This window comes from Sander lucioperca, chromosome 4 (genome assembly GCF_008315115.2).
Source record: "Sander lucioperca isolate FBNREF2018 chromosome 4, SLUC_FBN_1.2, whole genome shotgun sequence".
In the NCBI taxonomy this organism is placed as follows: Eukaryota; Metazoa; Chordata; class Actinopteri; order Perciformes; family Percidae; genus Sander; species Sander lucioperca.
The window spans coordinates 44,142,491-44,167,250 of record NC_050176.1 but is presented as its reverse complement, the minus strand read 5'-3'; the positions used below and the strand labels follow the sequence as shown (position 1 = coordinate 44,167,250).

The following is a 24,760-nucleotide window of genomic DNA, read 5'->3' as shown; positions in this document are numbered from 1 at the left end:
GGTAGTAGCCCAAGTGAGAAGAACAGTAAAATGTGTAAGGGATCAAGAACCAAAGGGGTTTAATGTTAGAGAGAGGGAGACAAACAGAAGACACATAAAAACACAGAGAGAGAGAGAGAGAGAGAGAGAGAGAGAGAGAGGCAAACAGAGGCAGAGAGAGGTTAATGCATTGCCATGTTCTCTCTGACCACCCTCTTGTTTACACACTATTAAACAGTAACAGGGGCTGAGTTCATAAATGACTTTTCTCAGGGGAACAGCATGGACCCTCACAGCTGCTGTTCCACCTCCAACACAGAGAACTGAGGGAGCAGATCAAAGCCTTGATTGATAACACACTGGGTGCACTAAGCTTATGGTTTTGACCACAAATCAATAGGTTTAATCAATGTCATTTAAATGTAGCTGACACTGGTTACTTGCTTTCTACCTTGTGATTGTTTTACTCTTTTTCCCTTTGTTTTGTCAAGGAAATGAATCCCTTTGTAAAAGTTTTTCTGACTTTCTATTAATATCAAGAGACACATGCATCAACAATCGTCTATTTAAAATGTTATCCATCAGTGTGTGTTGGTTTGTGGGTAAGAGCAGGATCTTCAAGAGAGGGGAAAGCCTTTTGCGAGTCAAGTCAAACAAGCATGTTAAATGGGGGGCTGAGGGAGTCTGTGGTCGAGGCGACAGCCAAATCCGAAAGGTCGAGGACACACTACCCACCAGCCAGCACGCGGGCCAGCATTCCTCAAAGGCGTCAACTTGTCAGAAACAGTTTCTGTCTCTTAGTCACTTTCCCCGTCACAGAGCTACATTCATGAATCTGGATCGTCAACCCTCTTTTCTTTTATACCTCCATTCTCTCTTTGTGTCTGTTTTATCTCTGTTTCCGGGCGCTTGGGTGAGCGGCAGCCGCTCCAATGGGATTGTCTGTCTTTATCGCTCTACATCTATAGCTACTACAGCTGCTGTGAAAGGTAATAGAACAGAGGTTCCTGGCACACTGCTGTGTCTATTCCTTTTTACTTTGCCTTTGTCCTGCTACCCGTTTTATTCTTTATCATTGACTCTCGCTAACTGATCTCTTTTTCCTCCTCTGTATTTTATTAGCCCTTTGTACTCTCATCACTTGTCCATTCTTACACTTTCTATATACTTTATATGAAATGCAGTTTTTTGAATGACGCACTTTCTTTAATATTTTTTCTTTCCTGGCCGCAACTTGAGTGTTAAACCAGGCATGGAAACGAATAAAAGATATCTGGCTGTACAAGCACCTCTTAAAACGTGTATGCACTTAAAAGGGATGTTGTAATGCAACAAGTAAATTCAGTCTCAAGCATGAGAGCTCAGAGTAAATCGTAAAGCTGTGCTTGTGTTTTGCATAAAAAAATTGCAGTTTTGGAAGTTACAAAGACAGAAGGAGATTTCTGACAATTCAACAAAAAAAGAAAAGAAAGGGCCGTGTGTTTCTGAAGTGCTCAAGGCCAGATCTGTGTTTTAAGTTCTTTCAGGTTAGTCTGAGTAGGTGTAAACCAAATGACATTACAATTAGAAACACCAAACACATTAACACTGGTGTCCTTTTTTTCAGGAAAATAATAAGTGAGACATTTGGCATGCAACAACAACCCCCACTTACATTTTTTTCTTAAAGGGTAACATTATGCAAATGAATTACACCTCAAGTGATTATTTATATGGACCTAAACAGCCTGCATCAATAACACTTAGACACCTTGTTAAGTGACTCATCTGAGCAGAGTCGTAACCACGCTGAGATGAGCTCTTCGACATCTACACACCTTCAGGTCACCGGCTGAGGATGTGCAGCATAGTAAGTAGCTTTTATTTCAGCAGCATTAAGGTGATAAACAGTGGCCTTTCTCAAAGACTACAGGATTTGTTAATCCCGTCAGAGACTGAGGCTTCAGTGATGATGCTGATGTTGGTTGGTCTCTCTGACAATTTTTTGCACTTTCCTAAATCAACAAAACCTGACAGCGATGCAGCGATTGGCCAGGTGTGAGAAGGTGAGAAAGTTAGGAAAATAGACTTTTTTTTCTTCTTCATTGTTAGCCAAATTACTTATTACTAACTCCATGTGTGAAAACGAGTGAACGCCTTTGAGGAAAGACTCAAAAAAGACTCTCAAAAATGTGTTTATAGCCCAAATTCAAATAATTATATTATATTATATATATATATATATATATATACGTCTTGCATCCCTCTATCAATTGCCTCTTCGTTCGGCCTTCGAGTGTGGCCGTTCGCAACAGCTATAAACACGCTTTTTGATGTGGTCAGACGACACATTTTATGAACTTGTTTGTTTTGAGCATACTTATACCTTAAAGTACCAGTGTGTAGGATTTAGTGGCATGTTGCGATGGTTACAAATTGCAAACAACTGAAACTTCTCCTTTGTGCCAAGTGTGTTGGAGAACTATGGTGGCTGACGGGAAAATGCGAATGGCCCTATCTAGACCCAGTGTTTGGTTTGTCCATTCTGGGCTACTGTAGAAACATGGAGATGCAACATGGAAGAGGACCCGCTCCGTATGTAGATATAAACAGCTTATTCTAAGATAACGAAAATCCAACAATTCTTATTTTCAGGTAATTATACACTAATGGAAACATAGTACTAATATTATATTCCATTTTTGCCAATAGACTGACCTAAATCCTACTGTCTAGACCTTTAACTTTGAGTAAATGTTCAACATTTATTTGTTATTAGTCTGCTGTAAGCTGTACATGCAGTCAGTTACACCAAAAACCTCACAGATTTCACTGGTTAGTTGTGTTAGTGTTCTGCAAAGAGCACTCATATTCAACACCTTCAGAATTCTAATGAAATAGATTTTGTTTTTACATAAATGCAGTTTTTGGACTGGGTCTAATGAATTCTTATTTGTACTGCTAATGATATTACATTATTGTAATATTCTGCTCCCCTGATTTGCAGTGTGTTATAAAAACTGAAAATGTTGAATTGCAGTAGAATTAAGATAAGAGAAGCCCGCCTGGGCTAAAAAAGCCACAGGTTAAATCAGGTGAGTCATCATATCCTCCTGACTGACTCGATGCACCTCAACCACAGCCAGTGGTTGGAATACAACCACTCTTCTGATCTTTCTGTCAGGAGGACAAAGGTCAGACCTAAAATAAAACACAAGCACACTCACTCGGCTAATGGAGAAGGTGGCCCCGGGCTGTCCCGAGCACACGCCCATGAAGCAGAAGCGCAGCTGCCAGTAGAACCAATGTTCACAGATGAAGGTGATTAATGATAGAATCATGGCGGCCCCAAGCATGTAGAAGACCCCCGCCATGTTGTCTACGTCCAGCTGACTGCTCATCACCTCATTCTTCTCATTGTGGCAAATGCCTGTCAGCCACAGGGCCTCAAACTCCTCCATATCACCTGGAGGAAGGAGAGACACATATACACAGGTTACTGAATAGATGTGTTCGTGTTGATGTTCGTGTGCATATTTGTGTGACCTGTGCACTTGGATGAGTTTGCCCATAGGTGTCTGAACATGTAAGTGTGAGTACAAAAAGAGAGGGCACATTTTTTGGATGGAGAGTTGATGCCAAAAACAGCTCAGGTCTCATGTACGTGCAACAAATGTCATGTTGCATTATTTTGACTAAACATCCCCCTGAGGATCATCCTCATTAAGGATTGCTTATGCAAGGCTATCCCTTCCTTGTTGTGGGAAAAAAACTGCCTGCTGGGACTTGACAGTCCTTAAGGAGGAAGTGTATGTGGTCATGTGACAAGCATTTCTGCTCTAAAATGTGTCCCCCTCAGTTCCATGTCCCCGGAGGAAATGCTAAGGGGGGGGAGGACACGTCCAGAGAGATTTGTTTGATCTGCACCAATGGCCTGTTTTTGTGTGCGTCTGTGTGAGATCAAGGGGTATATAAATATTTCCCAATGCTTACATAACACTGTTTTGTGTGTGTGTGTGTGTGTGTGTGTATGTGTGTGTGTGTGTGTATATGTGTGTGTGTGTGTGTGTGTTTGAGTGTATATGTGTGTCCTGGGCAGCTGTTAACTAGTTTTCACTAAGATTTTTTTTACCTAAATGAACCTCAGTAAGAGAAAAGAAAGTGCAGTGTAAAGTGGCAGTCTTACGATGATCAGTTGCTATCATGCTGATGAGCACCAAACAGACAAAAACATATCAAATATTGAAGCAAGGGAAAAGTAAATAATTTGTTTTGTTCATGAAATAAATAGCTCAACAAGTTGCGAAATACACTCTTTCACTTTCTTTTTCTGAGTTGATTGAGCAGATCGATACCACTCTCCTGTCTGTGCATTAACTACAGAGCGGGAGCCAGGAGACAATTAGCTTAGCATAAAAACTGGAAGCAGAGGGAAACAACTAGCCTGGCTATGTCCACAGTTAAAAAGTCAGGCCAACAAGCTCACTAATGAACACATAACATATTTAAATCACCTAAATCACCTACAGCTAAATCTTTAAACAAAGAGAAATGTACAACCAACAATGTTTTAGTATTAGGGGAAGTTGTGTGCTGGAACTATTTTTTGACAAACATTTTATCTGTCTGGAGCGCAGTCTCTGACTATAGTGCAGGTTGTCAGATACAGTTGTAGAATACAGCTTTTAGTATAGGTCTCTGTACAAGGGTACCAAACCTGGCAACCTCACTGTGACGACTCAAGTGAGTCACATGGTTGTTGTTCACCAATAAATACTCACACGTCAAAATATTTACATTTCTGTTTGTGTATGGATTAAACAAATGGTATACAATGTGTTAATTAATTAGCTTTAGAGGTGCTGGTAAATATGTATTTTAGAACTGTGGGTAGAGCCAGGCTACTGTTCCCCCATGCTTCCAGTTTGCTAAGCTAGCTAAGCTTATTGCCTCCTACCTCCAGCTCCATACTTAATGCACAGACATGAAGGTGGTAAGCAGGTAACAAACAATCTCGTATAACCATTAAATGGTAAGCTAAAATATGTTTCTGAAAACATTCGAGGCAAGAAATAGGCAATGCAGAAACAGAATCTTGGTTAATATGTGATCAGCTCTGCCTAGTTTTACCATTTCACCTGAGTTTTTTATCCTCTGTTTTCGCAATACAGGAAACAGTATGGTACCCACTTCCTGTTAACAAAATCTTGTATTTCAGCCAAACAGTGCAACAAAATATGTTTCTGAAAACATATTAGGTGAGAAGTAGGCAATACAGCAACAGAATACTGATTGCCAAGTTTTAGTTTAATCTGAGTTCGGTCTACATTTGAGAGAGAGAGAGAGAGAGAGAGAGAGAGAGAGAGAGAGACACACACACACACACACAGAGAGAGGGGCAGCTCTCTCTCTCTCTCTATCGATATTTCAATTTGTAGTTTGAGCAGAAGGCCCTAAGTCCAGCGAAACTGGCAAGATTGAGGGAGGTTTACCATAATTAATTTACACATACTACCCACATTGTTATGATACAAAGCTGGTTGAAAATCAGCAAAGAATCCCTTTGACATCTTTGGATCAGGGATAGAAACTGCAAATTGGTTCCTATTTAGAACCAGTGTCCTTACAGCAGATGACACTATTGATTCTTATCAGCCTGCATGTTTCAGACAATGACATAAGGGCATGATAAATGCTCTCCTGGATTCACACTCTACACTCTATATGAGCCAAATTTGAATCACTATAGGAATTGTTTAAGATCTGGATCAATAAGCAGACTCTATAATATAATTGAAATCTATATAATCATAATTATAATCCTCCCTCCATTCTTATCCATCATCTTTGCCATCCCTCTCCTCCCTCCTCCCTTTTCCTCCTCCTTCTCCTCCTCATTCTCCTCCAACATTTATTCCATTTCCCTCCTGATTTTGTATCTGTTCACATGAAGTGGCACTCGTGTTAGTAGGCCATCGCTGATCCTTTCCTTCTGCACATATGACTTATATCATGTTCATATCTGTACTCTAACAGGACGTGACAGATCTCTCTCAGAGCCTGATCTCTGAACCTGGACTAACATATGAGTGCTGACAGCAGAATAGTCCGCGTGAAGTAATGAGAGGTAATGTTTGACGTGATGGCCTTGTGCACACAGTCGACACAACAATAAGACTTTACTTCCATTTGGTAAATTTGTGCAGACATGTATGATCTTTGGGGCACACAGACTCAAACATGCACACAGTCACATCCCATGTACACATGCACAGACTGGCACTTTAGTGTACATCACTCAGCAGCGTATGTCGAGGTCTGAGTCAATTTGGCTCCTAAAGATCTGATCTGAGGTGAATGTTCTCTCTGCACTGACCTCTTCATCCATCACACAAACGGGGATGGAAACTGATTGCACATGGAAGACCACCATGTATGCGTGTGTGTCTTTATGCTGTACAATGATGTGACAGGTGGTGAGGAGTATGGAGCACATACTATCTCTGGAGGTGGATTGCTACTGTAGGTGTACTCTCCAGAGGCAACGATTCACAGGAACAATACTTTCTTTTACATAAAGCTTTTCCTGAAATACAAAATATATTTACAAAACTAGATTTTCTGATTGTTTCACGGCAGGTATGGTGTAAAGCACAAACACACAGACACACACACACACACAGACAGACAGACAGACAGACACACAGACAGACAGACAGACAGACAGACAGACACACACACACACACACACACACACACGCGCACACACTTCTGCGTCTGTTAAACTTGTGCGTCAGTTTGAGACGCAGGGGCAAATCGGTCGTTGCGAATGATAACGCTGTTACACACCCAGATGGGGCACCAAAGGCTCTTTGCTGACGCCCATAAACATCCCACACTCAAAAATAAGAAGAAAGGAGAAAATACAGGCCAAGGGCAGGGTCTTTGCAGATACAGAAACCACCACACACTTCTAGTGGGTCATACGTGATGATTGAGAGGGATTACTTTTGTAGTAAATCAGATGGAGTTTGCACAGTTGTCATGGCAACAGTTTAGTTATTATCTAAATGTGGAATTTTAGTCACATAACAAATAAAGCTTTGGGAAAATTGGGGAAGTGTATCTTTTATTGAGAATTTCCAACATAAGTAAAACCTGCATCACAGATTCCATTCCTCTCATCATGACAGAGTAGCAGCTCGAAACAGAGGTCCTCGTGGATCACTAAACTCGTCATTCTCTCTGAGTGACGCCAGACACCCTGCCATCTTCTTTCGGTCACTACCCAAAACACACAACAACAGCTGGGGCTGAAAACAAACCCTGACCTACAAATTTAGAGCATTGCTCTGTGGCACATACAGTATAGCAAGTGTTGCTTCCTACTTGATATACACTAATGGAATACAGACTCATGATTCAACCTCCTTACTGTATATAAATATTCACACGACATGGTGCTGGTGTAGGTAGCTGGTTTCACAGTGTTACAGTACTCATTTCTAAAAAGACACGTGTTCTGATTATGATCACTATTCCTGCGCTCCTTGCACATCACTTATCAGCCACTGGAGGTGGTAAAGGATTAAAATTATTTACAGACTTTTTAAAATCGTAGACTGAGCTTTACAGCTTTTATATCTGCTTCTTCTAAGGCATCTTATAATCTATCAAAAAACTATTAAAGAACATATTAGACTAACGATTAAAGAACATAATAGAATGCTACACTAGTCTAAATCAGGGAGGGATTTTACTTCTAATATGTCAAGCTGGTACTGTAATTTGTGGACAAAGGGATTGTAAACATTAGCATGTGGTTAATATCGGAAAGCTCTCAAACTCAAATCCTGTCATTGACAAATGTGAAAACCTTGTTAAGAGACTATAGTGTAGACGTAGCCAAAACAAATCAAAGTATATTTAAGATTTCCCTGTTGAATGAATAAGTCCACCAGCCCATGTGACACTGAAGAAATATGTCAATTACAACAGTCCAACAACATCCACAGAGCTCCTTCTACCTAGCTTCAGTTAAGGTCAATATTTCCCATCCCTGCCAAAACAGCCTTTGCAGTGTGCTGCCAAAGCCTCCTAAGTTACCAAATAAACAAGCCACACTCAAACTTTCACTTTTCCAACTGCAGCAGCCTTTCAGGCCTGCTGGTACCTGACTGTTGATTAGAGACTGAACTGTGCCAGCCTGGCTCAGGAGGCCTCATCCTGCAGCTCAACAGCCTCACTGACTGCCAGGATCTACCAGCAGGTTCTTGGGTTGTCAACAAAACAAACAATGACCACCTTCTGAGTCACAGCTCCTTTACAGCTACTTCGATGACTTCATGTCCCCAACCTTCACACTGATAGTAGCATAACTTCATTATGTGAATCTCAACCTGAATGATCACTGTGTTTTGTTTCTTAAAAAAATCTTTAACAGTGATTCACCACTGAAGGGAAGTTACTTTTTGTTTATACTGAGTGAAATAAATTTAGGCTACAATAGCAATTTAAAAAAAAAAAAAAAAAGAATAGTGGATGTATTTGGTTGTTCTCTAATGGAGCTCAGCGCAAATTCTTTCAGGAAGACTTCTAAATCACTTCAATCACCACTATCTTTTCTTAAAAGCTGTTAAGAGGCGTTCACTTTTCAGTAAACCAACCAAAATTGGCCACAAAATTCATGGTCCAATCACAGCATGACATCCTGCTTTAAATGTCTTCTCTCCTTGCTATCAGCTGTCTTTTCAGGCCAACATGCAACCTTCCTCCTCCTCCCCTTCCACCTCTGGTCATCGTCAACCACGGCAACCTGAGTCCCTTTCCGGCAGACAGCTCCTTCGTTCGGTCTTCGGGTTCCTTCTCCACCATCACCAGTGTCTAGGCTCCATCGGGGCTTCTCTACCCCTTTAAATTATTTTATAACGATGGAGTCTAATCTCCAAAGACTCTGTACATTTCATATGATGCTTTTGTACAATATATCTTTGCATATCTGCAACAAAGTCTCTCCTGATTGAAATAGTGTTGTAACAACATTATACCTCCTAGACAGTGTGATGATATTAAGGCCCTATCTACGGAATATTCCCTGTCAGGATATTACAATATAAAGATTAGATTTGAATAACAACAGAAAATCAGAGGTTTATATATATATATATATATATATATATATATATAAAAACCTCTGATTTTCTGTTGTTATTCAAATATTAAAAGCAACAGAGAAAAGCCAAATAGAAATGTCATCATTATTGCTTTATAATGATGACATTTCTAAGGCCTCTTCATTCAAATATTCATTAAAATATATTTTTTTATTCAAGTTCCTTACCATCTCCAAAGAGCATGAGGATAGCCAGATCCACAGCTCGTTTCCAGCCAGAGTTTTTCTGGATGGCAATGCCGTAGCCGGTGGAAGCGAACACCTTGCCACTCCCGATTGTGACCAGCTTACAGCCCTCGTCTCTGCCCGCCATGTAGTTCAGCACTGCAGCGTCGTAGATGAAGGCATCCAGTTTGCTACAGAGCGTGGAGTAAGGAAAGTTTGTTAAAAGAACATTTTTACATTGTGTTATGGAGCCTCTTGTACCTCCAATCATATAATGACAGTGAATGAATGTGTCCAAAATAACTCCCTCACTCACTCATTCATCACTATTCCCACTAACCATTAACATACACACATATATATATATATATATATATATATATATATATATTTGTTTATAATAAATTGAGACTTTAAGATACTTATGACTCAACATAATTTGTGTCATTACAGATTTAATTTACACAACTATTAACAGCGATGGATAACACTTCATTCTATGGGTTTGTTATTTCATTTAAGAAAGGTTTCCTGGAAAGAACTACGTAATTTGGTACCATAGAGACAATTCAGACAGCTGTATTAGTTGGTTTAGGTAGCTATTAATCATTCATTTATTATTGGAGACTGCATTTTTCATTAATGTTAAATTGTATGCTCCCCTGTGCACGTGTGCTGCACGTTCAGACGACCTACTGTGCACTAAACTAAAACACTCTAGGAAACGCTGGCTTAGCATTTAATTGGAATTAATTGAAAATGTAACAATGGAACTCTCTCTCTATTTCAGCTATAATTAATGACAAATTGCACAGTTATTTCAGGGAAACTTACAAGGAAATTATTAGAAATGTATGGTCCATAAAATAAAGTGTTACCTGGCAAAGCATTGCATTCATGGATATTTACGAAAAGGCAGTGTGCATGCTATGAACACTATGAGGGCACTATATAGCACAGAGATATTCCAAATTTAATTATATATACTATGTTGTATATTATATGTCAGAAAGTAAATATAGGAAACCAGGAAGGGAGGGATTTGGATACAATCCCTGATCATTTAATTCTATTCTGTTTTATTCCTGGGTATCCCATAGTATTTTTAAGTGGGCCACCTAGTCTGAAACAAAGATCTTTGCTAACATCTTAAAACAAATAAAAAAATTAACCTTCAAAGAGCAGCAGTGCTAATTCCCTATATACCTTATAACGTACACAAATTCTCAATACAAGATCCAACCTGTTGTTTCTGAAGCTTTCAAACACATCTTGTGATCTTCCTCAGCAAATAGAGTTGCCCAGTTATCATGGAGACAGTTTAGGTGTCATCATGTGGCCTTAGTATGGACTTTCGTAGTAAAACCTAAATCATCTCCATGACGGCTGAGGAAGGCCATGAGATGTGGTTGAAAGCTTTTGGAAACAACAAAGCTCAAGAATTCATCTTTAATTAAGCTCAAGTATGACATTTCCCTGTGTTCTACTCTATTCTATCCAGACCAACCCTAACTGATTTGTTAGGAATATTGACATGACAGTCTCCAGCCTGGTGACAAACTACCATCAAACGGTGCCTCTGGGCTCTACAGGCCTCTGTGGTCATTCAGCTCAAACTCTCACCAAACACCAGAGCTGTTTTGCATTCTTGATCCTTGAGCAGTGAATTAAAGAAAACAGAAGTCAGGAAGAAGGAAAACAGGGAAAGAGTGAATAGGAAAGGAAGAAATTAGCCTGTACTTCAGAGGCAGAGAGTGTGAATATTAGCTAGCTTTCACAACAACCACAGGCTGCTATTCTGGGTGCCAGTGGCAGGCTGATACACAGCTCCACTGGCTGCCCACCCACATTGCCCAGAATGCTCCCACTTCCTCTGTCTCCCTTTTCTTATTCCTTCATCATCTTTTCTCTGTATTGCATCAGTACAGGACCTCACAGCTCCACCACACTGTCTCTTTTCTCCCTGCTGAGATTCTTTCAACTCCCTCCTTCCTCACATCCTCCCCTCTATGTCTCTCCTCCTCACCCGGTCTTCAGACTGTGCAGCGCTTCATCTACATTCTTCTGGTGGAAGCTGGTCATGTAAGTATGCATGTCCCGGTAGTTGTTGCGGATGTTGCGCTCTGTACTCCCATTGGGCACCGTGCCAAACCGGAATGGCGGCGAGAATTCGTTAGGCTTCTGGAACTGTGGCGGGTGTTTTCCGGAAAAGAAACCACACAGAGAAAGTGACAGAGGAGTGCTCGTTAGCATGGAAAAGGCACTGAGCCGCATCAGATTGCCTTTAATGCACTGTTGAGCAGGAGCACAGGACTATGCTTTTGGAAACTCAAAATTAACGAAATGCTTAGTGTTGTGCTCAATAGAAAGACATGGGAGAGTCCAGAACACACATTTAGACAAACATGTAGTGTACACCAGATCAAGTTAAAAAAAAGTAAGAACCACCTTTCAGGTTGAGGGCAGCAACTGATGATTATTTTCATTACTGAATAATCAATTAAATTGCTTGATTAATCGATTGGTCTATTAAATATTAGAAAAATGTGAAAAATGCCCATCATAATTTCCAAAACCCATTCAATTTACGATAAGATAAGACAAAGAAAAGAAAAGCAGCAGATACTTACAATTAGTAACTGAAAATTATTTGAAACTGATGAATCTATAATCAAAATAGAAGCTGATAAATTTTCTGTTGACTAATTCTATAGACTAAATAGTTCAAATTAGTCTATAAATAAAGTTTAAGTTCAAATGTATTTGTAGGGCCAAATTTCATAGAAAAACAATAAGTCAAGCTTAGTTTCCTTTGTTTTATATCTTTGTAAATTGAGGGCTTTGGCTTTTGGATTATCATTTAGAAAAATGAAAACAATCGCCCTGGGCTTTAAGAACTTGGGAAGGGTATTTTTCACATTTTATTTTATTTTTTTACTTTTATGAACTAAACCAGTTATTCCCCACCTGTGGTACTTTTGTCCCAGGGGGTATATGAAAAGATTGTGGAATAGCTTACTTTAGTATATTATTGTCACAATAACCAATAAATTATGAGCTACAACAGGCCGACTGCACAGGACTTCCCTCCCGCCACCCCACCAAAACTAGTTAGCTTTAGAAACACAAACAGTTGTCATACTGTACAAATTAATTTGTGACCAATCCTACCAAAACACTGATGATTTAACTATATGATATAACATATTGTAACTTTTATATAACTAATACTGTTAAATAACACTTTTAAATCCATTTAAATGAACACATTTGAAACATGATAGGTGTTGTCACTCACAGGTCACTTGAGCTCATCTAATAGTGCTGTAGTGGTATGTCAGACAAAAAAGGTTGGGAACCACGGAACTAAACAATTAATCCCAAAAGTTATAGTTTTTTCTGTTACTCTGTAAAATAAAGGATACATGAAATAAAATAATAATCTTTAGTGGGAGCCCTAACCCCTCATAGACTCTAATTTACTCACACAAACTACAAAAAGCCGTGTACACGCGGTCTGACAACACCCCACATTAAGTACTGCACACACCTGCTCCTCCGCCCCACAGCCCCTTACATTGCTTTGAATTCACACCTTTTTATCTGACAGGCCCGACACCTGGTCGACATACTCCTCCTGGATCATGAAGGCAGCCAGGTTGGCAGTGTAGGAGGCCAGGAAGATGACAGCGAAGAAGGCCCACACTGACACCATGATCTTACTGGTGGTACCTTTGGGATTCTGCACGGGGACAGAGTTGTTGAAAACCAGACCCCAAAGCAGCCAGATGGCCTTACCAATGGTGAAGGAGGGACCGCCGGGCTCTGGGAGAAACAAAAGAGAAGGGAGGGAGGAAGGGTACAAAGAAAGATGATTGAGAGATAAGGATGCAATAAATCAGTTTCACAGATCCCAGGTGCTACTTCACTTTATCTGCATTCACTCAAGATCGTTGTTGTGGGAGGCACTTGATGGATGGCAGCGACAAAGACTGGATTTATTCCCATCCTTTAGTTTGTCAGTGATCGCAGGATGTGCTGTATGGTACACATCCGCTCTTCCAGACGCTGCAGTGACAACCCACTGTTACAGACTACCTCTGTTCCACCTACCTCTGTGGGAGTATGACAAGGTAGCAGGATGGAAACACTACCTACTGTAGCTCTGTGGCATCAGAGACGGGGAGGAAGAGAGAGAAGGGGGAGGGGTAGATGGGCACACAGCAGGCTACAATTATGCTACAGCTGGAGCAGCAGTATAGGACAACAGCTTCACATAACCTAGCGATTAAACCACACGCACCATATACTGTTGCTGTGACAGAAAACATTCAGAAAACCAACATAACTCCAAACCAAACACCATAACTCTTTTCCCCTCAGGTCCTTGATAAAAAAAAAAGCTGTGAGCAGCAATATGACAAGTCTCTGATTTTATCTTGAGTGGCTGTCGTTGTGGCAGGCTAATACAGTCCTGAGAGTCAAACAGAGCTGGGTGTATAAAACCTGGAGAAAAAAATAGATTGAATCTGAAGCATTGATTTTGATAGGCAAATTGATTTGAATGGCCTGCTGGAACCAAATTTCATTCAACAGGGTGGTGTTGTTCCATACTGTCAGACACCATCAAACCTGACACACATTCTCAATGTATGGTAATAGATCTACTTAAGTGCACTCGTCGGTTTTACATCCCTAAATGTGTCGGTGTAACAATGTTGTGTAATATTTGAGAATGGCACAATAAAAAAAAGACGTAATGCAAGAACAGAGGAGTCTTTCACAGTCTCACACAGGGATGCTAAGAATACTTAAGATTACGTATCTGGCTCTTGTCAATGATCCTTTTCATTAGTGAAAGAGCTTAAGTGACTGTAGATGGAGATAAGTACTCCATGGTATCGAGCAGAAAGTCCCAGCACTCAAGTCGTACTCATTCAGAAGGGATTGTAATCAAAATAATTTAGCACATGAGGAGCTCTCTTTGAATGGTGCATTCAAGGTAACAAAACATACCAACTATGTCTTCATTTCAGGACATGAGATCGCCTGAAAATGTACCTCATTGTCAACTTTTTGGAGCATGCATCGACTGGGTCTGCCCTTGTGTGTGTCCGAGCATGTGTGTGTGTGTGTGTGTGTGTCTGTGTGTGTTTGGTGTGCAATCCTCTCACCTCGCCCATCTGCCAGGCAGCGATTGTAACCCACCGGGCTGAAGTACTCAAACACAAACACAGCCACGGCTGACACCAACAGCAACATCACAAACATCATCACCCAGACATCAGCACTGAAGGGCTCTAAAACAGAGTGGGAGAGGGGGTGAGAGAGGGGAAAGGGGGGTTGGAGGGAGGAGAGGGTGCAGCAGAGGAAGTGGAAAGGGGAGGGAGGGAGTGTTGTGGGAAGACAGAGAAAGGAAGTTAATTAAACCAAAATGAAGAAAATTATAAAAATCACCCCCTGGTATCAACATGATTATTTGTATTCAGACATTATGTACTGTGTGCTCATTGTTGCAAATTGATAGATTTTGTCTGCGTTTGTGTGAACACTAACAAGCACTTCTCAAGAGAGAAACTGAGAGGAAGGTAGGTAGGTGTGAATGGACAGATGTACTCATTGAAATGGGCACATTTTCCACCACTTGCACTCTGCTTTGCAATTTCCACACACTGAACAATCTGTGATAAACACCATAGCACTGTAGTTAACAAAACAATCTCACTACAAGGTCCATTTAGTGCTCTGGAGCTTTTGATTGTATTACACAATCTTCATCAGCAGATGGTGTTGTTCTAAATGTTCCAATTTTAATAGTTAATAGTATCAATGACAACTTTTGAAACAATTTATGATCAGCATTTTAATTATTTTATTTACAATTAGCTCTCTATATATTAGGTTTCATTGTTAGTGGCGGTGTTCGCGCTGGATTTAAATTGCCTTTACATGCACAAGGGATTCACAGGAAACAAAGCAGCATGTAATCCAGCATTACTGTTGGTAATTTCAGCTCTTTGGTAACTGTTCACTCACCTACAGCCAGTAGGCAATTTGTAAATGTTTAACAGGGGAGACAGATTTGTTTCATTCACCCACGACTAGCGAACCGCCCCATGTACGAATCTTTTGGATCTGTATCTTTAAACTGACAGAAGGGCGGGATTCAGAGAAAAATTTGCAATTACAAATCTGTTTGCTACTTCAGCACCACGGACAGCATCATGGATTTAATAATATAGAGTTAGGCTACTGATATTTCAGAGCCATGGTCAGGGCCATAGATTCTAACTTGCACAAACCAGGTCAGGTAAAGGATCAATGTATCAGGCAGATTAGATTTACATATTCAACTAAACAACCCCTCTGCCTCTGCACTCTCTGCTAATAGAGAATGGAGCCCCCTCTCCATGGTGGCAGGTTAACAAGGGGCATGCATTTTGGTCATTTAGCTAAAAAGGGGGATGGCATTCCCCCTCAAATCTACAGCCATATCAGAGCTCTATTAACTTACTACTAATGCAAACTGCACATTTCCTACTGCTGCTAGTTCACATTAACATTTTATTTTGAAGCACTGACAGCGATTGTCTACAAAACACTTTTGGCATGTTTTGGATCCATCTTAAATATAGCAGTGAGTGATAGAACAAGAAAGAGCAACTACAACTACAGTTTCCAAAGGTGAAGACATGAATTTCAATCTCAACCATAGCACTTTAATAAGATAATGTTAACGTACAAGCACATGCATTTCGGTTTGTAGTGATGTTCTTTTAAGCAATTTTCAGCTGCATTTTATGTCACCATGTAACCAAACTGTTTTGTGCTGCTGGAACACATTGATCAACACAATTAAACAATGTCATTGTTTTGCAAAGAAACAGCTTGTACTCTATCAGTGATTGTGCATTTATTATGTGTGTATGTGCGTGTTCATCTAAGTGCTCTCGATTGTGTTGTACATCTGCCAGAAGCACCAGGTGCGTTTCTCCTCACCAAGAAAGGCGGAGGGGGAAACGGTGCCGTTGCTACGAGAGACCATGACACTGATCCCCGTCTCGATGAAGGGCACAGAGAAGTCAATGACCTCTGACCTCTCCTCGTTGATGGTGAGTGAACCCACTGCCATGTGGGCATTCTTTAACACCACCTGAGGGACAACCACAGACAAACAGAGAGAGAGGAGGGGAACATGGAAGGTCAATGCTGAATATTCCCAGGATTGCGGTGAAAAGTTGAAAGTAATTCAGTGCTGCAGTTCATACACAAGCCACATATTCAACACACTATTTCGGTTGAGTGGAAGCAGTAGGAGAAGGGGATCATTAGTACACTGGGTCAGTATTCGACTCCCCACCAACCCAGCCTTCCTCTGACTGTGTTCAGGTATATTTAGCCCTAAGTTTCTGAAGCCTCGGGCCATAAATAAAAATGGAGCACAAAAAAACTGTGTTAATAAGGCATATGCATGCCAGAGTGGGCAGGAATCCTACGCACTCTTTTTTTCCTCTGTTTGTCACACTTCTTCATAGTCTCTCTCTCTCTCTCTCTCTCTCTCTCTCTCTCTCTCTTTGTCCTGTCCCCCCCATTCAAATGAAATCATTAGCTGCTTGCTTAGGCATTTCAGGGCATTGAAATGTACAGTGCATTGATGCATGCACTGTACATTTGCATAGCCTTGCCCTAATGCTAATGTATATTTCTGGAATTGTATAAAAAGATCTACAGTAGGTGGGATACTTTGCCGATTTCCAATCAGCTTTGTATCATAACAATGTGTGTAGTATGTGTAAATCAGCTATGGTAAACTTCCCTCCATCATGTCAGCGCCCAGATCTCTGTGCTCATCTCCCAGCTCAAAACTGCAGGATCACACCTTTCATGTTATCTGGAGGGGGCTCGCTGGCTGTTGCTCGAGCTACAGATAGTAGTTACGCATACAGATACAAAGAGTATAGAAGTGGATCGAGAGAGAGACCCCTACAACCAGAATGCACTGGTCTGGTGAAGTGCAGTGCAGACTGGTAGTTGTAGGTTTTCTACCTTTTGAGTGAAAGGGAATAACACAGCCCCTTTTCTCTGTTTTCTCTGGCGGTGTAGCACCAATTAAAAAGAACGTTGTGCCATTTTACTGCATAGACAGCCCAGTGTAATGAAAAGACCCTCTTTACAGTGGTAAAGTACTTCTTTAAGATACTGTAATTTTATATTATCCTGAAAATCTCAACTCAATTATGTTCTTAAGATAATATTAAAGTCACTAGTTCTATGCCATAATCAATTAAGTTGGACATCATATTGATTTGTGCTGAATGTCTAATGTGTAATGTGTGCAGGAGAGAAGTGGTTCTTTCCCTAAGGCCGCTTTCTTCCTCTTGCCTTCTCTCTTCCAATTGCTTTCTCTTTCCTTTTCTTTCTCCATTTCTGATTAGGAGCTTCAGGAGGTTTTGTGGAGCTGATCACAGCTCCCCCTCAGGCAAGGTTATGTGGAACAAGTAAAGCTTGATAACTGATAGAGACAGTGAAAAAGAGACATTCAGACAATATAATTAGCCCTATCATAAAAATAAAATCCTGTAGGCACCAAAACACTTTCCCCGGTTGTAGTAGTGTTAGCATTAGTATTAGATTACATACTTACTTGCTTTTTTAATTGATTTTAATTTTTTTTTTTAAAGCAATTTAGCAATTTGCATTGTTTTCATATTATTAAGAAAAGTGAATTACAAACTGCTGTAAGAGCAGCAAAAGTGATGAGCAAAGGAAAAGAAAGTGAAATAAAATAAAAAACACATACATACATTGAATAAATAAGCATAAAGCATAATGACTATATGGAAATGGATTTAATTTAAGACATATTGATCCATAGCTGTTGTATTTTTCATCAACAAGTAGACTCAATTTTGGTGTGACCAAAAAACAAAGCACTGCATTTTAGTTTTAAATGCCACATTTCTTTTTGTGGTTAATATTTGTGCAGCCTCATTTGCAACTTCCCAGTATTCCGATGGTCAACACTAAGTGATTCATTTCACTTTCCAGTGTTACACATTTTAAAATGACCTCCATCAGGCTCCATTAAACAAATGCAATGAGAAAGAGAAGCTTGGTAACCAAATTCTCAGCTATACGGAGAACTAAATTTAAACTTTTCTCACTCTACAAAATAGAGGATGTTAAATTTGACCCGTGCCACTTGAAGCTGATTTTTTCACTGTCATTATATTAGTGTTGCATGTCTTCAGGGAGGAATGCTGAATGCACTACGCTTTAAAGAAAATAGTGAAATAGCAGTAGGGATACTGTATGCCATCAGTGACACACCACCCACAATGATGAGCTAAATGGATGCCAATTAATAAACAGACCTGCAGTCATAGCGAATGTACTGGTGAACTATACTTGGTTCTGATAGAAGTCAGATAAACACACTGAATATCATTAGATATTATGTACATTGCTCTGTTTAGTCACTTTGCTGGTTCAATAACGGTTGCATGGTGAGGTCTCCAGCATTGTGCTGCAGTGTTCTGCCAGCTGTAAAGTCCACAATCAGCTGATGTGCCAGCAGGTCTGTGTATTGTGGGTATTTTAAAGCTTTACAGCCGATGCAAAGCTGCTGCTTCCTTCTGATTTTCCTTATGCCAACTATATCCACCTTTCTTCTTCTGCACAACCGTATATGTAACTCCAAAAAAAAACGTTCAATATCAGATCAGTGAAACAGAATCAAAGCCAGAAACGTATCAAGAACGTGGAATAAACTGAGTGATTGTGTAAAATGCCCTCACCTCCCCAACCATGCCGTTCCATGTCCCATTAACCTTCTTGCCATGTTTGCCGTTGGTGACCAGGTAGAGGTCGTACGTGAACTTGACCGCCTTGGCGATCTTCTTTAGGATGTCAATACAGAAACCTTTGCAGCAGCGCTTGATGTAAATCCCTGAATCACCTGTCTGATTGCTGGTAGGTGGCACAGAGAGGAAGAGCAGGGAGAGAAAGTAAAGATAGGGCAACAGGAGTACAAATTTATTTGGGTTCATATACATAAATAGCAGCTTCAAAAGAGAGAGGACAGCAGCAAGGATGAGATGAAAGAAAAAACAACCAGATGAAATGTGCTGAGAGCACGCAGCTTTTCATTCCAGCCAAAAACTCCACCAGGTTGTTTCATTGATTAGAACACATTAAAAAAACAAGACACCAGGAACTGCTTAGTGAAACCACCTGCAGTCAGATGTATAAATGTTTACATACATACATGCATGTTTTATTATAACATTGATTCATTTCTTTATTACCTTTGTTTACATTCACAGTTTGCATAATATTCTGCTAAACTACCGATGCAGCTGTTGGTGTTTTATGTTTTTTATACTAGTGATTTGTTTGACTTGTTACACAGTATACCAGAAGTTTTAAATAAATCATTTTGCACTCGTATTGATGTATAAATCAATATGACTCACACTAAGTTTCATTAAGAAAACAGGGTTTTATTTTTAGCACTTGACTCCAAAATATTCATCCTGGATTCACAGTAAAAACAAATCAGATTTTCTACTCCAATGAGACAAAGATGTATGTCTTTAGGAAAAAAGTAGCAAAAACCCCAACATTTTTCCTATGTCTAAATTCTCACCTCAGTTTGAGCTGTTTGCGGCACGGCACAGTGTTCCTCATGCAGGTCCCACTGAGCGGGTCCACGTCCTCTACAATGACAAACGGCGCCTCCTCCAGAGTCACGATGGACAGGTGGTCCTCCCGCTCCTCCGCTGCAGAGTACAGCTCAAAGCGAGGCCACACATGGTACCTCATCGTCAGAGAGCCTCTCTCCCACTTGCCAACCTGCATGAGTGAGTGGAAGGAGGGCTGTGTGATATACAGGCTAACTGTAACAGGTACTTCAAGTGGCAGGGAGACACTCCAAATGAAGAAGTGACAGACACATCACAGAGGGTGAAAAATACAAAGCAAGAAAAAAAGGCAGAAGATAGATTAGAGGAAAAGAGAAGGACAGCACAGGACACAGAAAGAGGTTGACAGCAGAAGAGGAAAAAAAAGAAGAGAAGAAAAGAAGAGAAAAGATAATAATAAAAGAACAGAAGAGAGGGGAAGAAGTGGACAGAGGAGAAGCGAGGAAGAGGAGAGAAAGATATTCACCCTGTCCCATTGTCTGTCCTTGTCTAGAAGAATGATGACCAGTTTGGGAAACATCTGGTGACCCTTTTCGCTAAATGACAGGTTTCGGCCTTCAAATGTCACATTCATGAGATACCTGAGAATGACAATTCAAGTCTGTGTCAGAAATATGATAGATCATGATCTGTCTTTTGGTCTGAAAGAAAAATGGGCAGAATTTAGACTTTAAACATTATTCTTACCCACAACCTTTTAAATACATAGTGGAAGTAAAACCCCCCTCAACAAACTCATGATTGTGGTGAACCTGATACATGTTTTACAAAGGTAACATCAAGATGAACTGAAAATACTGTAGATTTCTTTATAACTGCATTAGTTGATTTTTTTTTGGGTCTTGGGAACAATCTGTAAACACAACATTGACATTTTATAACTAAAGTTGAAGTGGCTATGTGTTAGCAAACAGCTGATTATTTACACATCCAGCAGACACACATTAACATTCATATAGTCATCTTTCTGGTCACCTGGTGAATCTAAGTCCAATATTTACTCTCCTGTTAGCTCTGTTTTGCTCTCCACCAAGGCAAGGCAAGGCAGCTTTATTTGTATAGCACATTTCAGCAACAGGGCAATTCAAAGTGCTTTACATAAAACATTAAAGAGCATATAAAAACGATTAAAAAAAATTAAAACAGATAAAATAGGAGAATGAAAGTTACAGTGCAGTATAAGAAATTATAATATATAGTATAAAACAATTATTTAAAGAAAAGAAAGGCAACATCAAAAAGAAAGGTCTTCAGCCTTGGTTTAAAAGAACTGAGAGTTGCGGCGGACCTGCAGTTTTCTGGGAGCTTGTTCCAGATAGTGTAGCAGCAGATCAGGGGTCTCATTTATAAACGTGGCATACGCACAAAACGGGGCTGAAAATGTGCGTACACCACTTCCCACGCAAAGGTTGTGATTAGGGATGTCCCGATCAGGTTTTTTTGCACTCGAGTCCGAGTCATTTGATTTTGAGTATCTACTGATACCGAGTCCCGATCCGATACTTCTATAAAATATATAAAAAGAATAAAGAAGAGCGAAAAAACAGATCCAGGATGTTCCTTATTTTTTATTTAATTCACCTTATTTTAACATTCAACAACTCTGTTAACAAACAGAGCACTTCTGTTACATATCTCACAGTTTGCTATGGCAATGTCGTTGTCATCAACTTTATAACACCTCCAGACCACAGACATACTCGCACTTTCCGCTTCAAGCTGCTTCCGTGTTCTACTTTGCCGGTATTTAACCAATAGTGTCTCTGCAACAAAGTGATGTCATGCCGCATGCGTTGCTGTTTCTGTGTGGAGTCAAAAGGGTCTAACTCTGTGCCACCGCATAACTATAGATGTGTTAAAAAATAATGAGAATATATATACATATATATCCGAGTCCTGATCGGGAGGTAACGTCGGGCGGGTAACGTCGAGTGATCGGGCCCGATTTCCGATCACGTGATCGGATCTGGACATCCCTAGTTGTGATTTATAAAAAACTAACTTGACGGGAGAATGTGTGGTCCTCCACGCAAACTCTGACCCATGCATACGCACATTTTGGAGACAAAATAGGAATTGGCGACGCAGATGGTGAGGTGGTGAACTGAAGTCAGACTGCAGAAAGTAAATGGGAATAACGATTACTCGTAATATTTTCAAGTATTGATGCCTCACGGCACGCACATTTTTTCACTCCATATCATCCACGTTACCATGAATATTAAATCCAGCAGTGTTATTTGCACTTGTACTGAGTGATAATTGTTCCATAAACACCTCCAACTCAAATGTTCAATAAAAATTAATTATTAATGTTTAATCGGCGTTGTCTCGCCGTCACATTGTCCGCTACGGAGCGCAAGAAGAGGAGATGGCCCGACTGCATGAAATACAGGATAGCATCAAATGCCCTAGTATTAGATAACGGCAGAACACATTGTAAATAACTAAATATATGTCTTTAATACTGTGCATATATCATCAAATGTCAAAGTCTGAAAATACAGCTGTTAAGCTCTCGCGTAATCGTTACACTTAATGTCCTCTTTATCGGTCCGAACTTTAATACTGTTTGTGACAAAACCTGCATGAAGAAAAGTGTGTTTGCCTATTAGACTTTCTTTCATCTTCAAATTGTATCCTGAGGTGGGGGATACCACTAGTTGATGCTGTGTTGGCAAGGTGTTAACAATCAAAAATTGTTGTAAACATATAAATACTGTGGTGAACCCGTGCGTAATGCTGCATGATGGCACTGCTGGCCCTGCAGGAGGACTACGCTAATGGAAGAATCAGGAGAAAAAGAGACTCCAGGGACCATGACGATTAATGCCGATTTAGATTCCCTAAAGCTGAGCTCTTGGATCTATGTACTGAATGCCATCCCGGTCCAAATAGGCTACAGGTCCTCGCCACTCTGGGGGAAACCGGCTGTTTCCAGAGGGAAATGTCAGACAAGATGCCAAGACTTAGATGCTAAGTGTTTTTTTTTTAATATATATTATCAATATTATCAATTTATCACTAAGGCTTGTTTGGATACAATATATAGTTCTGTTAAATCTTATTATATACGTCTGGTATATCGAAGCTGTCCCTGAGTGCCGTAATGCCTGCCGTTTTGGACGTATTATTAGATCAGGTTTCCCTACATTGTGCAAGAATAGGCCGAAATTATAATTCAATTTGCAGCAACTCCTGAACGTCTGAGAAGTTTTTTGCTTTTTCTCCGTCAGTCATCATGATTCGGTGTAACAACTGCCAGTGTCATTCATATACTGATCAGCATTCATGAGGTGCTTTGCATTGACTATTAAGGTTAAAAATAGGTGTGTACAGGGCGGGATAAGAGGCTGATCCATGTACGCACGCTTGTAGGTACTCTCTGATTTATAAAGGGAACATTGCTTACAGATGTGCTTACACACGGTTTTATAAATCAGACTTTTTTTGGTGTACGCCATTTTGGGTTTTTGGGCGTACGTACACTTATAGTAAGGATCCTACGCACAGTTTTATAAATGAGACCCCAGAAATGTATTTCGGCCCTAAACCGCCCTAAAGGTTGCTTAGTTAGCGTAAAATATGGCAAAGATGACCCAGTTTGAAGCTTGGTTAAACATATTGCACCTGATAGACAGAGAAAGATAAATACGGAGTACAGGGAGGCTGTGAGAGTCAGTGAGAGCTGGGAGGGCGAAGATAGCAACAAGAAACCATGAGTGAAAGGTGGAAGGGAGAGAAAGGAGTAGAGTGTATTAACCGCCTGTATGAATACACATCAGCCTATGTGTGTGTCAACAAGTGTACAGCACTGGGAGATAAGCTGGAATCATCTCTCTCTTTCTCTGCCGTCTCCTTCCCTCACTTTTCCTCGTCCTGATCTGTGGGCTGCCATCACCATGGAGACGCTCTGCCTCTAAAACAATCCACCGGAGAAATAAATATCTTGTCTGAATGCAAGGAGTAAGGGGCTGTGTGTGTGTGTGTGTGTGTGTGTGTGTGCAGACTTTTTAAAGGAGGTGCAGTGCACATTTTATCCACCATCATCTCCAAACAAGTCAACAGTGTGAAAAAAGACAATAAATCTATTCACGAGTGAATAAAAAAGTACCTCCTACTAGAACATTCAGTACCTCTATCTGTAACGTCTTCGACTATATTTATATCCCACCTCTCTCTCTCTCTCTCACACACACACACACAGACCTAAGTACGTAGGGTACATGCTTTGAGAAAGTCAATAATATGACTCAAGCCTCCATGAAATGCCTATTGCTGCATACTGGCTGGCTAGCATTGCTGTAATGCGCGTATAACATGGGATTAGCCTCTTAAACATAATCTCAGTTTGAATAGGCAACCAAAAAGATCAAAACGTTGTGGGTGGAGGCTCAGGAGTTCCAACGTGTTGCTGCCCAGACACCATGGCGATCCATGAGACTAGTAGAGGCCTCTGTGTGTGTCATGACGGGGTGACATTGTAAGTATGCTCAAAACCGCAACATAGGGACGCATGCAGGGAGGCTCTTAACGCCAGTATAATGTAATGTAATGTGTTGCCATGGCACCCACAACCACAGCAATTTTCATGCAATCAGCTGTGTTGCCATGGGAACAGTAATCTCACCCGAGAGAGGCTGGTTGAAAGGAGTATTTTTCAGTATTTTTCAGTCTAAACCTGAGTGTTTACCCACTTCCCCTCATGCTGTCTTTCACTATCAGATCAATCTCTCCATCTCACCTCTGAGCAGCGCATCGA

At 40.4% G+C, this 24,760-nt stretch overlaps 1 protein-coding gene across 7 annotated transcripts in view; it reads right to left on the bottom strand.

Annotated features, from left to right (window-relative positions):
- The window catches only part of grin2bb (glutamate receptor, ionotropic, N-methyl D-aspartate 2B, genome duplicate b), a 115,629-nt gene that overhangs the window by 5,953 nt on the left and 84,916 nt on the right, over positions 1 to 24,760 (bottom strand). For all 7 annotated transcript variants that reach the window (XM_036000248.1, XM_036000246.1, XM_031285739.2 and 4 more), the window contains 9 exons: positions 20,465 to 20,579; positions 19,944 to 20,149; positions 19,093 to 19,264; positions 16,295 to 16,448; positions 14,470 to 14,595; positions 12,891 to 13,120; positions 11,322 to 11,482; positions 9,299 to 9,486; positions 3,186 to 3,424 (listed from right to left, as the gene is read on the bottom strand). In XM_036000248.1, coding sequence (XP_035856141.1) covers positions 3,186 to 3,424; positions 9,299 to 9,486; positions 11,322 to 11,482; positions 12,891 to 13,120; positions 14,470 to 14,595; positions 16,295 to 16,448; positions 19,093 to 19,264; positions 19,944 to 20,149; positions 20,465 to 20,579 — 1,591 coding nt within the window. The remainder of the gene's footprint in view (positions 1 to 3,185; positions 3,425 to 9,298; positions 9,487 to 11,321; positions 11,483 to 12,890; positions 13,121 to 14,469; positions 14,596 to 16,294; positions 16,449 to 19,092; positions 19,265 to 19,943; positions 20,150 to 20,464; positions 20,580 to 24,760) is intronic.